The sequence below is a fragment of the Echinops telfairi genome, unplaced genomic scaffold, assembly GCF_000313985.2.
Source record: "Echinops telfairi isolate 266 unplaced genomic scaffold, ASM31398v2 ScPeMD7_53;HRSCAF=182, whole genome shotgun sequence".
NCBI lineage: Eukaryota > Metazoa > Chordata > Mammalia > Afrosoricida > Tenrecidae > Echinops > Echinops telfairi.
The window spans coordinates 12,921,591-12,936,843 of record NW_022103951.1 but is presented as its reverse complement, the minus strand read 5'-3'; the positions used below and the strand labels follow the sequence as shown (position 1 = coordinate 12,936,843).

The 15,253-nt window shown below is 45.8% G+C and overlaps 1 protein-coding gene across 1 annotated transcript in view; it reads right to left on the bottom strand.

Moving 5' to 3' along the window:
* Nucleotides 1-238: 238 nt before the first annotated feature.
* Nucleotides 239-15,253, bottom strand: part of ACE2 (angiotensin converting enzyme 2) — a 42,422-nt gene continuing 27,407 nt past the window's right edge. The window contains exons 11-18 of the mRNA XM_004709945.2: nt 13,819-13,917; nt 12,535-12,657; nt 11,950-12,110; nt 10,464-10,534; nt 6,926-7,026; nt 4,845-4,958; nt 2,518-2,712; nt 239-774 (exon numbers count right to left, since the gene is read on the bottom strand). Coding sequence (XP_004710002.2) covers nt 669-774; nt 2,518-2,712; nt 4,845-4,958; nt 6,926-7,026; nt 10,464-10,534; nt 11,950-12,110; nt 12,535-12,657; nt 13,819-13,917 — 970 coding nt within the window. The 3' untranslated portion in view covers nt 239-668. The remainder of the gene's footprint in view (nt 775-2,517; nt 2,713-4,844; nt 4,959-6,925; nt 7,027-10,463; nt 10,535-11,949; nt 12,111-12,534; nt 12,658-13,818; nt 13,918-15,253) is intronic.

The following is a 15,253-nucleotide window of genomic DNA, read 5'->3' as shown; positions in this document are numbered from 1 at the left end:
GGGGCTACCCACCTCTCTGGACTCTCCTCTCTCCTTGAGTCCAAAGGTCACTGTGGAAAATCACTCTGATTCTTGGACTGAGTCTACACAAAGTAAGTGTGCCATTCATTGCAGGCTGGATAAATCAGAGACAACACTGCACACCCTTCTCCCTTCTCAGTTTTTGCAGCATGGCCTGCTCACTGGCTTGGCCCTCCCAAGCCAACCATACATATCCCACACAAAGCCCAACGCTTGCTTACACAATATAGCCTTTTATTCAAGTCCAGCAACTCCACAACGTTGTTACATTTCTCTTCTCCCAACCAGCCCGTGGATGTGTGTGTGTGTGTGTGTGTGAAAGATACACTTTCTCTATTATGCTTTGATAGCAACATCTGTGTGTGTGTGTGTGTGTGTGTGTCAAAGATATACATTGTCTATTATGCTTTGATATCAATGTCCCTTTCAGGAAATACAAGGGAAGTCAGCTCCTGAGGCAAAAATAAATACTGAAAGCCGTGGACTGCAGGGCACCCTCCCTGTGGTCACTCTGTCTTTGGACGGCACTGCCTGAACTGAGCCTGTGGTCTTTCAACAGTTAATAATAGCTTCACTCTCATCTTTGCTGTACTTTGAAATTAGTATTGGCCTCCTATAGAATCACATGTAGCTATCAGATCAGTTTGCTAAAATGAGGTCTGGACCTCATTAGCGTGGAATCCTGGCTTGTCCGAGACTTTGTTCAGGCCCACGGAGACATACGGATTTTCATCATCAGTTTCTCGGGCTACCCTGTTAAATAAAGCAAAGTCATTGTAACCCAGTCTTATCAGAATGACTACGGTCTTTCTTAGAGTCCCCTGACCCCAGCCTTGGTTTCTATCCCACTGCTAACAAGTTGATTCTGACTCATAGAGACCCTTCAGGGCAGAGTTCATTGCTCCCTAGGATTTTTTTTTTTTTTTTGAGGCTGTAACTCTTGACTGCCTGGTCTCTCTCCCTCCCTCGGAGCAGCTGATGGGTTCCACCTGCTGAGCTGGCAGTTGGCAGCCCGCAGTGTAAGCCATCTGCATGCTGGTTGTCTCCTATTAGGTTACAGACTTACAGACTGCTAGGACGGCATCGGCTGCAGCCCCGTGAAGGCTGACACCAACGCTGGTAGAGTGCAGGAGGCCCATTTAAGGATGTGGCCTCAAGTCACGGAGGGCGAGGCTCAAGGCAAATATGTACAGGCAGCGATGCCAATTAGGTGGAGCAACCACCCACAAACTCCCTGCCGTGGGGTGGCTTCTGACTCATAGTGACCCTACAGGGCAGAGCAGAGCTGTCCTCAAAGGGCTTCCGAGACTGTAAATAGTCAGGGCAATAGATAGTCACATCTTTCTCCCTCGGAGAAGCTACTGGTTTCGAACCCACGGACCTTGCATGTCGCAGCCCCACACTTTATCCATGGTACCACCAGGGAACCCACAGTCCCTGGCACCTGTACTAATTAACCAGTCACCATTGAGACATTTCAGACGCATGGTGACCCCATGTGATGGAAGAGAACTGCCCCGTGGGGGGTTTTTTAGGCTGTCAGCTTTCCAGGTCTTTCTTCCCCAGAACAGCTAGATGTCTTCAAACCAGCAACCTTTTAGTTCACAGCTGAGCACTCAACCATTTCTACCACCAGGGTTCCTTTCTAAAAGAGTCAGAACCTTTATGATCCATAAGCCAAGTAAAAGGAAATGGCTTCTCAAAGTCAGGAAAACAACCGAAAACAAATCTTGTGACAGATCAAGACTAGACATCAGGTCCCCAGCAGTTGCTATCTTCCATGAACTTGGATCTTCAATTCAAGAACAAGCTAGAGGGTGCCTGGCTGGTGGTGGAGTGGTTCTGTGTTAGGCTGTGATCCACAAGGTCAGCAGTTCGAAACCACCAGCCATTCCTCAGGAGAAAGATGGGGCTTTCTACTCCCATAAAGAGTTACAGTCTCGGAAACTCACAGAGGCTCTTCAACCCTGTCCTATAGGCTCGCTATGAGTCGGCATTGACCCAAGGGCAGTGAATTTAGTTTGGGGTTTGGTCAGACACTCATGAAATGAATGACACTGTCGGGGCCACCTGGGGAGGTACGCAGTCGATTATTAAAGAGGGGTCCTTGGGAGCAAATCTCAGAGCTCAATTCTGAATGATTCTACCATTCAGACCCATCACTGATCCAGTCTCATCGGGTCTCTTTTAGAGCAAGGAGGCTTGGGCAGTGAGGACAGCACCCTAAGGCCACCCCACCTCCACCCCACCCCTGTGAGGGAAATGATGCCATGCTTGGGGTGGAGCTGGCCTGAGCCTCCCATGCTGTGTGCTAGGCTGAGTAGGAGGGTTCGGGAAGGGTGAATGAAATCGGGTCCTTGCCAGGAGCTGCGCCAGGTTATTGAAGTGCAAAATTGTTCACCCAAGTAACTAGCCTCCATCACCCTCCACTTATTATAGATTTGCTGGTCAGTGTTCCTAAACTCTGCTAGATGAGTCTTAGGAATGGTTCCTTACCTTCTTCGGTCTCGGACCCCAGTGAAGATCAGGAAGACAATGCCAACCACCACCACTCCCATCACCACCCCGAAGACAATCAGCCAGATGCTAACGGGGGGCTGGTAAGGGGGGGCCAGTGTCGGTTCAATCCCCAAAAACTCCAGGGTGTTGTCATCCAGGCGGAAAGCATCGTTGATACGACCCCGGGACATCCTGCAAGGACAGAGGACACTCAGGCAAAGGAAAATTATGCAGAACGATGTGCCCCTCACATCATTGTTCCTGAAAGGATTTGATAAGGCCTAAGTCCTAAGAATGTCTGCTTAAAATAATAATGAAATCGAGATGGATAGCCATGTCATCCTCCTGTGACAGAGAGGAGTTGCCATAGTCATGCGCCTTTCCACATTTTATAACCTAGGTTTGGTTTGATAGCAGTTTCATCGGGGAACAAGAACAACAAAAGGGGGTCACAGGTATGGAAGTGAGCACGTGTTGAAGTCACTCCTGTGTAGGCAAGGAGGAGCCCTGGTGGCACAGTGTTACTCATTGGGCTGCTAACCACAAGGTCACCAGTTCAAAACCAGCAGGGAGAAAGACACGGCTTTCTAGAACTGATCATGACTCCACACTCATTTTAAAGGCAATTTGGGGGGATGCTCTAAGATGTGGTGCTAATTGTACAATTCCCCTTGATATGATTAAACAATTGAACTATTCAATGATATGATACATAAATTGCGTGCCAATTGTTGGGGAAAAAAACTTCAATGTCACAAACCCACAGGAGCAGGTCTACCCTGTCCTACAGGGTTGATATGAGTCAGCATCTACTTGATGGCATTGAATTTGGTTTGTTTGGGTTTTTCTGGTGTTGTAAAGATAAAGTTAACCTACTTGTACTCTGTGCCTTTGAGTCGATTTTGTTTCATAGTTACCCTATAGGACAGAGTAGAACTGCCCCTAAAGACTAAATCTTTCAGTTTTAATTTACATTATCATTCATTGGTAATATATAACATCTAATGAAAGAGCCTTACAATTTATAAAGCAAAACATATATCTTCCTTTACTTAACCCATAAATACCTCTAACCACAGATTGATAGATTGCAAAGATATAGAAAATCGTGGCACTATCCTTTTTTAAATTAACAGTTCTATTGGCACATGATTTACATATCATACAATTCAATCATATAGAGAATTGTAAAATCATTGCCATATCAATTTTTGAACATGAGTATGCATCCACTCCTCCTGTGGGTCACAAACTTGGAAACCCAACAGAAACAAAAACCAAAATCAAAATAAGGTGGTAAGGATAAAATAATAATAATATAAAGACCAAAATACAAATAATGGGTAAGAAAGAAAAGGCCCTCATCAACATTCCAAAAGCCAGGGGAGAAATTTCTGTCACAGAGCAAGTAAGAGATTCTTGCACCCAGAATCAACTCAGGTCAGGTCTGTAGAGAGGTCCCCCAGCCAAGTATTGAGTGCAATTTAGCATATTCAAGATTACAGTGGTCTCTGCCTGACTGCAAGGCTGTTGGAGACTCTTGCCTGTGGCTAGAGCGATCTGCCAGCGGCTCAGTCTGACCAGATACTCTGCTGATGGGTTTTGGGCTCCCACTGTCCTCCACAGCCTTCTAGAAATTGGTTATTCATAATTTTAGCTCTGATACTTTTCCCTTCACCATATTAGAATTTTTTAATTGTCATCTGTGGATCACACAAGCTGGTGTGCTTCTTCCATGTGGATTTAGTTGACTCCTCACTTAGATGGCTGCTAAGACTATACATCGTTACAAGAACAGAAAGCCTCATTTTTCTCCCGTGGAGTAGCTGGTGATTTTGAACTGATGACCCTGAAATTAGTAGCCCAATACATAATCATTAAGCCACCAGGGCTCAAAGTTAGAATACCAAACAAATAAACTCACTGCCACCAAGTCAATGGGACTCATAGCAACCCCATAGGGCAGGATAGAACTGCCCCTATGGGTTTCCAAGACTGTACGTTTTTATGAGAGTAGAAAGCCTCACCTTTCTCTGGAGGATCAGCTGGTGGTTTCTTACTGCAGACCGCGAAGGTAGCAGCCTAACTTGTGACCACTAGGCAAGCAGGGCCCCAAAGTTAACACAGTTGGCAAGAATATGCCCTATGTCAGAGTATGTCTATCATACCTTGAGTACCATGATGCCAAATAATGGCAAACGGGTAATTGGAAACACTTCTATCTAAAATTGAATCAGGTCCTATAGAGAAGTCCCTGTATTAGGACTTTCCACATTAGATGGCCCCCTCACCCGTACCGAGTACGTTTGAAAGTAAAACATCACCTTATGGCCTCTTCCACTTCACGTTTAGGAATGTAGTCCGTGCTTTGCGGAGAAGTGACAACGAAGTTGAAGGAGATCCTTGGTTTAAAATCACTCACCTGCACATTGGCCACTCTGTGGAAAAACAAGAGAAACACCTTCCTTGAGTGCTAAAAGGATACAATAAAGAAATAATTCTTCCACTGCACTGGAAAGGAGGCCAGGGAGGGGGCCAGAAAAGGGACTTGGTGTAAAGGAGCGAGAGACATGGACATCCATTGGGAATGTGGAGGATATAGCTGGAGGTTGTCTATTGTCCAGAAACCATTACAGCTACACAAAGCCCATGACTCAACTGCTTAAGCTCTGAGAGCAATCAAGCCTTGGCCATTTTCGGCCACCAGATCAAAACCATATTTTTTGCCCCAGTGATGTAAAATGTCCAAACAGAAAACACCAGAGAATCGGCCAGAAATCACTGGCCACTCAGAGTTGTGATAAATCACATAGCAGGTAGGGATAGTTCACACTATCCACAGAGAGGCACTTACAATCACACACACACCCTCAACTACCCTGCCCCTTTCCAGTGAACTGTGGCCTGTTACCTCCATGGCAAGGTCATGAGTGGTAGCTCTCTACTACCAGGGTGACCATCTTAGAACTTGATGCCAACTGTATGGCCCTGAACCCTTCAATGTCTACCAATCTGACTCACAACCAAAGCGAAGAATAGCTTTGGAGGCCCACAAGGACGGCTCTGCCTCCCCTTCATGCCATCATGCCCCGACCACGTCTCCACCTTGTCATCTCTTGGCCCACTCTGTTCCAACCACACTGTCTCCTCGATCTGCTTTCAACAAATGGAGGTCTTTGCTCCTGCTGTTGCCTTTAACTGAAACATTTCCCTGTTATCTGCACCGTTGGCTCTCTCTTCTTCAGATCCTTGCTAGCTCACACACACACACACACACACACATACACACACACCAGCACTCTCTATCCCATTTCCTGTGGAATTTTTCTTCCTAGAAAAGTATCGCCATTGTGTCGAAGGGATCAGGTGTAAGGCATCATCAGAACAAAAAATCTCACCATAGTGAATGATGGGGGCAGTGCAGAGTGGAGATCCAAAGCCCATTAGTAGGCCACTGGAGATCCCCTTGCAGAGGGGTCTCGGGGAGGAGATGAGCCAGTCAGGGTGCGATGTAACAATGATGAGAAATACAACCTTCCTCTAGTTCCTAAAGGTTTCCTCCCCGCTCCCACTACCATGACTCGAATTCTATCTTGCAAGACTGGCTAGACCAGAGGAGGTACACTGGTACAGATAGGAACTGAGAATACAGGGAATCCAGGATGGATGAGCCCTATAGGACCAGTGGTGTGAGTGGCAAAACAGGGAGGGTAAAGGGAGAATGGGTAGCAAAGAGGGAACCGATTACATGGAACTGTGTGTGACCTCCTCCCTGGGGGACAGACAACCGAAAAGTGGATGAAGGGAGAAATCGGACATGGCAAGATATGACAAAATACCCATTTATAAACTATCAAGGGCTCATGTGGGAGGGGGGAGCGGGGAGGGAGGGGGAAAATGAGGACCTAATGTCGGGGGTTTAAATGGAGAGAAAATGTTTTGAGAAATGATGTACAAATACGCTTTACACAATTGATGTGTGTATGGATTGGGATAACAGTTGTATGAGCCCCTAATAAAGTGTTTAAAAAAAAAAAAAAAAGAAAAGTATCGCCATTGAAAACTGCTATATTTCAGTTTGACCCATTGTTGCTTGCTACCCACACATGCAACATGCACACTAGAATATAAGCCCAATGAAGGCAGGTCTGGGAATGGGTGAGAGCATGTGAGAGAAAGGGAGGGAGCTTAATAAGAACAATACTCTGATAAGCCGCCAATCAAATAAGCCACAACTCTCCCAGAATAAAAAGGGCCAGGTTCCAGGATATCAAAAAAGCATGCACATGATTAGGAGGTGGTTCTGAATTTCCCACGAAAAAAGTTTAGGCAGACTGTATCCTCAGACTGAAGAAGAAAGGAAGTCCTGGTTGGAGTCACTTGCGAAGCCAGCAAGTCAACTCACCCAAAAGGAACCGTCTGGTTTTTGACTCTTGAGAAGTACTCTCTCATGGCATATGCAACAGATGAGCGGAACCAGTACATTTCATTCTCGTTCCATTCGTACTGCAAAGGCAGAAGACAGACACTGCTCAGTAGATGACATAGGACATGTTCAACAAAAGATGATGCTGGTAATCTTTCTAACATCCCAAGAAGAATGGCTGGTCATTAAAAAACACCAACAACCACAACCAAACCCCCATCACCATCAATTTCAATTCATGGTGATCCCAGTTAGAGACTGGAACTGTCCCATAGGGTTGGTGCTTCCTGGGTGGGGTCCAGTCATCAACCTTTAGACTAATAATCAAATGCAAACCATTTGCATCCCCCAGGACCTTGCACAAAGTCAGTGATTCTCCAACTTGAACAAGAATCAGCATCACTTGGTGGGCTTGTTCAAACCCTGAGCACCAGGCCCTACCCTCAGGGTTCCCATTCCAAACCGGCAGCTCTAACTCGTCTTCTGGGCCAAAGTCTGCTTTAAGAACTCATGGGTTCAGTTGGCGTTGGGTGTGAGCTGAAATGAACACTCTGAGCGCAGTTTTACAGGTGAGAGTCAAAGAAGAGTTGTGGATTTTGCTCGAAATGTCTTTGTGTTTTAGACGGGCATATGGAGTCTTGCATGAGCCAGGAGGGGGGGGGGGCATGTTTAAGTGCTAGGCTGCTAACCGAAGACCAGCAGTACAAACCCGCCAGTTGGTCTGCAGGAGAAAAGACCTGGTGATGGGCTCCAGGTAGACTGCCGCCGAAGAAACCCCTCTGTGGCCGTTCGACACTGTCATACCGGGCTGCCCTGAGCCGGTCTACTCAATGACACCCACAACAATCTACCCAATGGCTACATGCCAGACTGCTAACTCGATGGGAGGAAGACTTGGAGATCTCCCCCTGTAAAGAGTTCAGCCTAAGAAACCCATGGGGCAGTTCTACTCTGTCATAAGGGGTCCCTATGAGTTAACATTTGACTGGATGGCAAATAATAGCAATGCTTTGACTACTTTTAGAGCACCTTTCAAGATGTCTATTATAAGTGTAAGCGATGAAGGAAACTTGAGTTCCAAAGGAATACATAACATCTTGTCAACAGCAAGTAAATGTGTTGCTTCTGGTTCTCACTGCAATCCAATCCCGTCTGACCCTATAGGGCAGAGTAGAACTGTCCCTGTGGGTTTCGGAGGCTGTAAATCTTTACAGGAGCAGAGAGCCCATCTTTCTCCCCAGAAGCAGCTGGTGGTTTCGAACTGCTCAGTTTGAGGTTAACAGCCCAGTACATAATCCACTAGGACTATGCCATCATTAAGGCGATGAAAGACTGGTTCACAAAAGAAATGGGGGAGGGAGGGGGGAGTGTAAAAATCCCTCTTTCCTCCAGTAGCTGGCAGTAGAGATCAATGAATGGGATAAATCTGGATCCTCCCCCTAGACCTTTAGGAAAAAATATTTCAAAAGAATCCTTAACATCCACTTCAGCTGGGTTTCATCCAGATTTGGGGAGCAATATATTGCTTTAATCACAATATTATTATGAATCATATTCTAATATTGATATTAATACTTCTAATAATAAATTTTTTTAGAATACTACTACTACAAGATTTTTTTTTATCCTGAAGAGTGATTCTCAAAATAATGCCAAATATCCAATTGGACTTCACCAGGAAATAGTCTGATCTGAGCAGACATGCTGGCCCCAGTATGTAAATGGGTCTCATCTAAGGTCCCTGGGGGTGCAAACTCTTTGCTCTCAATTACTAACAGAAAAGTTAACAGTTTGAATCTACCCAGTGGTGCAGAAGAAGCACCTGGTGATCTACTTCCATAAGATCACAGCCATTGAAAACCCTTTAGAGTCCAGTTCTATTGTGAGTCAGGTGGAATCGCCATCAGTCGGAATCGACTCAACAGTAAGGGGTGAGCAGGCCTCCGAAGGTATATCAGTGCCCTATAGCCTCTTCAGGAGTCCTGGTGGTGTAGTGGTTACATACGCATTGGGCTGTGATCCACAGAATCGGTAGTTCAAAACGACTAGCAGATCTGTGGGGGAAAGACTAGGCTGTCTACTCCCATAAACAGTTAGTTTTGGAAATCCACAGGGCATCACTATGAGTCAGCATTGACTCGAGAGCAGTGAACTTGGATTTTTTGTTTGTGTTTTGTTTTGTTTTTTGAGATGCCTATTCGCCCATCTTCTCACACATGGAGATGAAGGTTGAGAAAAAAACATCATTAAAAATCATCGCAATCTGCTGGTTGTAATTAAAATGTATTAGGCCAAGGAAGAGCCAGTAAAACAATCCCATCGACACTGAATGATCATTAAGCAACAGGAATTTGAATGTTCAGAGTTTGGGAAGCAATACAGCTTCCTTTTTATTATGCCTTTCTTAAACATTCACTTTTTTATAGTTTGCTTTTTCATCTAGAAAAAAATATATACTAGAACTACTATGAAGCCTTGAGCAATATTTAACTCCCCACAAAAAGGAAGCGGATAGAAAAACAATTCTTGGATGGATCCAATGCAGACAACAATTTTCTGGAACATCTTGGCCTGTTTGACCCAGGAGCCTCAGGATGTCTTCGAACCCTTCAAAGGTTTCTGGGTACCACCCTCCACCACCACCGCCACCATCCCCTCCCTTCTCATTCCCAATCAAAGCTCCTACTTCCTCAGACCAGATCACCTAAGACAGGTGTCCAGGAGAAAGTAATAGCTGATTAGTGTAATTCGTATGAAAGTGTACACAACATGATTGTCGTCTGTAATCTCAAAGTGCATCTCGAAGGTAGTCGTCTGCAGATGCTGCTGGAAGTCACAGCACCTAGGGAGCTTTTGAACTGCTTGCCACCCAACCCTGGATGTCACACCCCAGACCAACACAATAAATCTTTGAAGGTGAGAGCCAGGCATTCATATGTGTACAACTTCCCACATAGCCAAGTTGGAGGGGAAACAGTCAAACTCAGAGCATCTCAGTTTTACGATGTCTAGGAATCACCTGGGGGAGGGGCTTCAGGCTAAAATACTAATTCAGCAAGTTGATCAAGCTGATGAAGCAGGTTAATTAAGTAGCATAACCGGGGCCTGGGATTTTGCATCCCAGGTGATGTGGATAGTGCTGGTTGTAGCCAGGATACAGATGGCAAAAACAAACAGAAAACTATCCCCGCTGCTACTAAAAACAAACAAACTCTCAAAGTACAGCTGAATCCTCTTCCTCAAATGGAGATAAGAGTGAATTGGGAGGGTGGGCGCTTGGTCCTTAAGGACGGGTAGCGATGTTCTGTGAGAGCTTCATAGTGCCTTCAAGGCAACGCGTAGAAAGTAGGCACAGCCTCGCCGTTAAAACAGAGCAAGCTGAAGGCTGGAACCTGGGGCTGCTACCTCGGACAAGAACCATGTGGCCTCCATGCTTTCAGGCACCGGGATAGCTTCTCATGCCCCATGTCGGGCCAACGCATTGAAAAGTCATAGACCCACTAGCTAGGATACTCACCGCTTTGTCTCCCAGAGCAGATTTCAGGCTTATCCTCACTTTGATGGGGTCAGAACCTGAGGAAGTAGTAACTGAGGAAGAAGAAATCAAAGACAGCCAGTTAGTTATAGATGACAGATTATCCACATGTATATATTTCCTTTCCCTCCAAAGATCCCACTGAAATGCAAGTAAAGAGAACATTTGTTTCCCAACAAGGCAGAAATATCCTTGTAGAAGACGCTGTGTGATGGAGGAGGTACTCCTTGGAAGGCCTGCTTTCTTGGCGGGCAGGAAGCCACGGCCTGGGGAGTACCCAGAGAGCGCATCGATCCGGGAAGAGCCAGAGAATCCCAGGAAGGCTTGGGACTCAAGGATGACACAGGGTGGGGAAAAGGTGTCAAGCTGAAAACAGGTGGACTAAAGTGAAGATGTGGCTACAGCCAGTTTGGGGACCAGTTGAGCCTCCTATTTCCTGGATCTGGCTTAGCAAGTTACTTAGAGGTTGTGCTCCAGTGAAATGAGGTCATCAAGAAAGAAGACCTGGCATCCAGGAAGCAGCAAGTAGAAGACTCGGAATCAAGCAGTAGTTCAGATGGAGAGGACCAACTCCCAAACGCCCTGCCATCGAGTTGATTCCAGCACATACAGACCTTGTAGGACAGGGTAGGACTGCCCCGGTGGCTTCCTAAGACAATAAGTCACCTAGCTTTCTCCCTCGGAGCAGTTGCTGGTTTCAAACTACTGACCTTGCGGTTATCAGGTCAACGTGGAACCTCCGATGGTAACAACTTAACACCCTAAGAGGAGAGACTTTAGGAACAAACTAAGGCTGAAAATAACACTTGTGTTCATGTAGTTGGGGTGGTGGAGGTGGGGGTGTGGCCTGGAGGGACGGTATGGAGATATGCCCACACAAAAAGAGGCAAGTGTCAACTCCAGGACAAGCACAAAGACAAGTAAAAGAGGATATAAAGCAGTATATTAATTGGCTCTGCAGACATAAGGAGGCACACAGCGATAAGTGCTTTGCTAAAATTTGCAATGAAGTTTCATTGAGAAGGCGAGACAGTCTTGGAAAGAGTGTGAGTGTGGGAAGCCTTCATTGTGTCTAGTGCATACTAGGTGCTGGGCAGATGCTTAGTGTCCTGTTCATAAAATGACAGGTGCAATGTAGTAGAATCAGAAGCCAGGTCAATGTTTCCCAAAGTGGGTGATACCACCCCCCTGGGGGCCACTGCAATGATCCAAGGGGGCTGCAAAAGCAGATCCTTACACTTTATCCAGGATGATGAGTTATAGTACAAAAGGTTTTCATTGCCAGGGGGGGAGGGGGCGGGGGACTGAGCAATTATTTTTGAAAAGGGTGTGATAGACCAAGTACATTTGAGAACCTATGATACAGACTGAAAACATCCTGCTCACAGCGTCGGAGGCTGAGGCCAGCGTAGATTAGGGAAAAGCAGAGAGACAGCAATATGAAGTGGGCCAACTCATTTGTACTCACCTGGAGTCCATCCCACCGGAGAATTCTTATTCTGTTCTTTCAGCCAGGTAAACAAGGGCTCAAAATAGTTGAGAAGTGGTGTCACATCCATATTCTTCGTTCCTACCACCTTTTCCAATGCTGAGGGCCAGGGTTCTGATTTTCCGAGTCTCAGCATACCACTAGATGAAAAAGACAAAAAAAAAAAGAGGGATTGAGAGTCAGTTGAAGGAATCTAATTCTCTATGTACATCTAGAACCTAGGATCTCTGGGTCCTTCTCTTTGACTTGGCTCAGGTGGGTCCTAGCAGATAAGAAAAAACAGCATGTTAGCAGATGCATTCATTAGCACCCTCTCGACCTTTGCACCGACCACAAAGGGATCTCTCTCATTCAGGTGTGGAGAGATGAGGCTGCCTCAACCTGCATCCACAGGGCCTGGGTTTCCACCTGACCACAAACATTGACGATGGGAACAAAGCGAACATGGCGAAGCCAAACGTTTTCTTTTCAGAAAATAGAGAATTAACCCCAAGGCCAGGCGTGGGGATGGGTCATAGCGGACACTGGGGGATGGCCAAGGTTGTGAGGCATTTCTTCACTTACAGCAGCTTCCTCCCAGCCTCAGTGGAATTGGTGATGTCACATTTGTACAGAGGACCCTGATGGTTAGCCACTTTACAAAGGGCTTCCTGGAACTGGAACTGATAAATAGTCCTTGTGTAATATCTGTATGAGAGACAAACAGAAAAGTAGTCCCGCCTTTAGTTACCATGGTAGAGTCATTGATTGGGGCAAACAATTCAATTCTGTAGCCCAATGGACCAAAGAGTTACTAGTCAAACCTGTCTCTAGCAAGACCCATTTATGAACCTTACAAGCTCATTATTTTCTAAATCAGCAATTCAATATTACGTTCTTCAGTGCTGTCTTGTATTTGTGATATATAGATTTATAGCCCTCTACTATGAATAGGAGACTAGGTCTCGTGTATATTGGACATGCTGTCTGGAGAGACGAGTCCCCGGAGAAGAACATCATGCTTGGTACACTAGAGGGAGAGTGAAAAAGAGGAAGGTCCTCAATGGAGTGGATGGACACAACAGCTCCAACAAGGGGCTCCAACCCAAGAACCACAGGACTAGGCAGTGTCTTGTTCTGTTGTGCATAGGTAGGGTCATAGATCACGAGAACCAACTCTACAGCACCTAATAGCAGCAACATATGAATAGTATCAATGGATCCTTATAGCAACTATATTATTTCCATTTTGCAAATACAGAAACTGGGGCTCAGGAATCTTAGGGTCAGGGAACCACAAGGTGAGAAACATCGGTGTTTGAACTCTAAGTAAAAAAAAAAGTGAGTTTTTTCCCCCTTACACTCTGAACACTGCCAGTAATGAAGGGAAAAAAATCTTTCTCCAAATGATACTACTAATTCCTTGATGGGGGTACAAAGATCTTAGCCAAGTTGTATTTAATCCAATAAATCATGTTGAATTCGGTTGGATTCACAGGGACCATCTATTTTGAGCTTCTGGGGGTGGGGCATGAACTTAGAAAGAGAAACCATCACCCACGAACTTAGAAAGAGAAATGATCACCCTTATTCAACCATCCCTATGTCTTAGTCACTAGCACACCCAGGTGCCCCGGTGGTATGGTGGGTGACATATTGAGCTATTAATCATCAGTCGCCCCGAGGGAGAAGACCAGCCTGCCTGATTCCATCAAGAGTTAAAGTCTCCGAAACCCAAAGGGTCAGTTCTACTCTGTCCTGTTAGGGTTGCTATGAGTGGGCCGCAACTCGATAGCAAAGGTCTGGTGGTTTAGTACAGGAGTCCGCACACCCTAGGAGTAAAACAGTGAGACGAATACTGTCATTTACCGGATGAATGAGTAGTCGTTAGCAACGTGGAACAGAGCTGCCGGGTCACAGTATGATTCATTATGAGACACAGGTTCCATCACCCCTACAATCTCTCGCCTTTCAAGAGAAAAGAAGAATATACGTTAGCCATCAGAATGAAGGAGACGGGCGCAATCCCTGTGGTTTCGCCAGTCAGTGGTATTTATGTTCTAACTGGTTGTTAGTGAAACAGAAGCCCTATAAGGGGGCCTGACAGATTAGCTGCAACAATGGGCTCTTCACATCGCAGCGATGACGAGGATGGCCGTGTCTTATCAAGCAAGGGTCCGCAGGGCTATGAACAGTGCTATGAAGTGAAACCCACGTGACAGCCCCTCACATCACCACCACCACCAAAGCCTAGTAGGTGCTCATCCCTCATTTATTAAATTCAGCCAGAAGATACCATGGGGAAATAGCAATACCTTTAAAACAAAGAGTAACGCCTCTAAATAAGATAAAAATTGTCAAATGCTCTTGCGTGGCTAAACACATATTGGGAAGGCCTCCATAGTTACTCTCCGGCACTTGAAAAATTGTGGTGAGACTCCACACGTATGACAAAACCTTTGCCCCTCCCCCAGGGTTTGGCATAACTATAATTCAGTGGCATTGCTCCATTTTGCCATGTTGGGGCACCACGTTTCACCTGCTCGTGATGAGACAGATTGTTTTTGTTTTACAGATTGGACAAAAGAAGAACTCTTACAAAGGAATTAAGTAGACCACCTACTGAATAATACCCCCGTTTAATGGGGGACCTCACACATAAGAAGATAAACATTCAGTAGGGTCACCTCACCCTGCTTGGGGCAGGGGAGGAGTGGGGCAGAGCCCAGGAATTTTCCTCTGAGGAGATGGCGACATCCCAGTGAACACGTCCCAAATCAAAAGAAAGCGGTTTGTGTGTGCATGCGCGCGCATGGGCACACGGGGGTGTGGTTGGATGGCATTACCTTAGTCTCCATGTCGTTAGTTTTCCCACATCCTTGACCCCATGTCACCAGCCTTTAGTATTTAGCTGGTGAAATCCCAGGTACTCTGACTCTGAAGCAGTCTTTGAGGAGAAAACAACGGGACTGATGGTTCCAGGGGGACATGGGAGAGCAGGAGGTGGGGGAAAGGAGGTGGTGTTGGCCAACCCAGAGACAAGGGAACAACAAGTGATCCAAAATTAGTGGCAAGGAGGGTGTGAGAGGCCTGGTAGGGATTCATCAAGGGCAATGTAACTAAGAAAAATTACTGAAACCAAATGAAGGCTGAGTATGATAGTGGGACAAGATGAAAGTAAAAGGAAATCGAGGAAAGAACTAGGAGGCAACGGGCATTATAGAGGTCTAAATACAGGCATGCAAATATGTAAATATATTTATATAGGACAATGTGGAAATAGATCTATGTGCATATATTTATC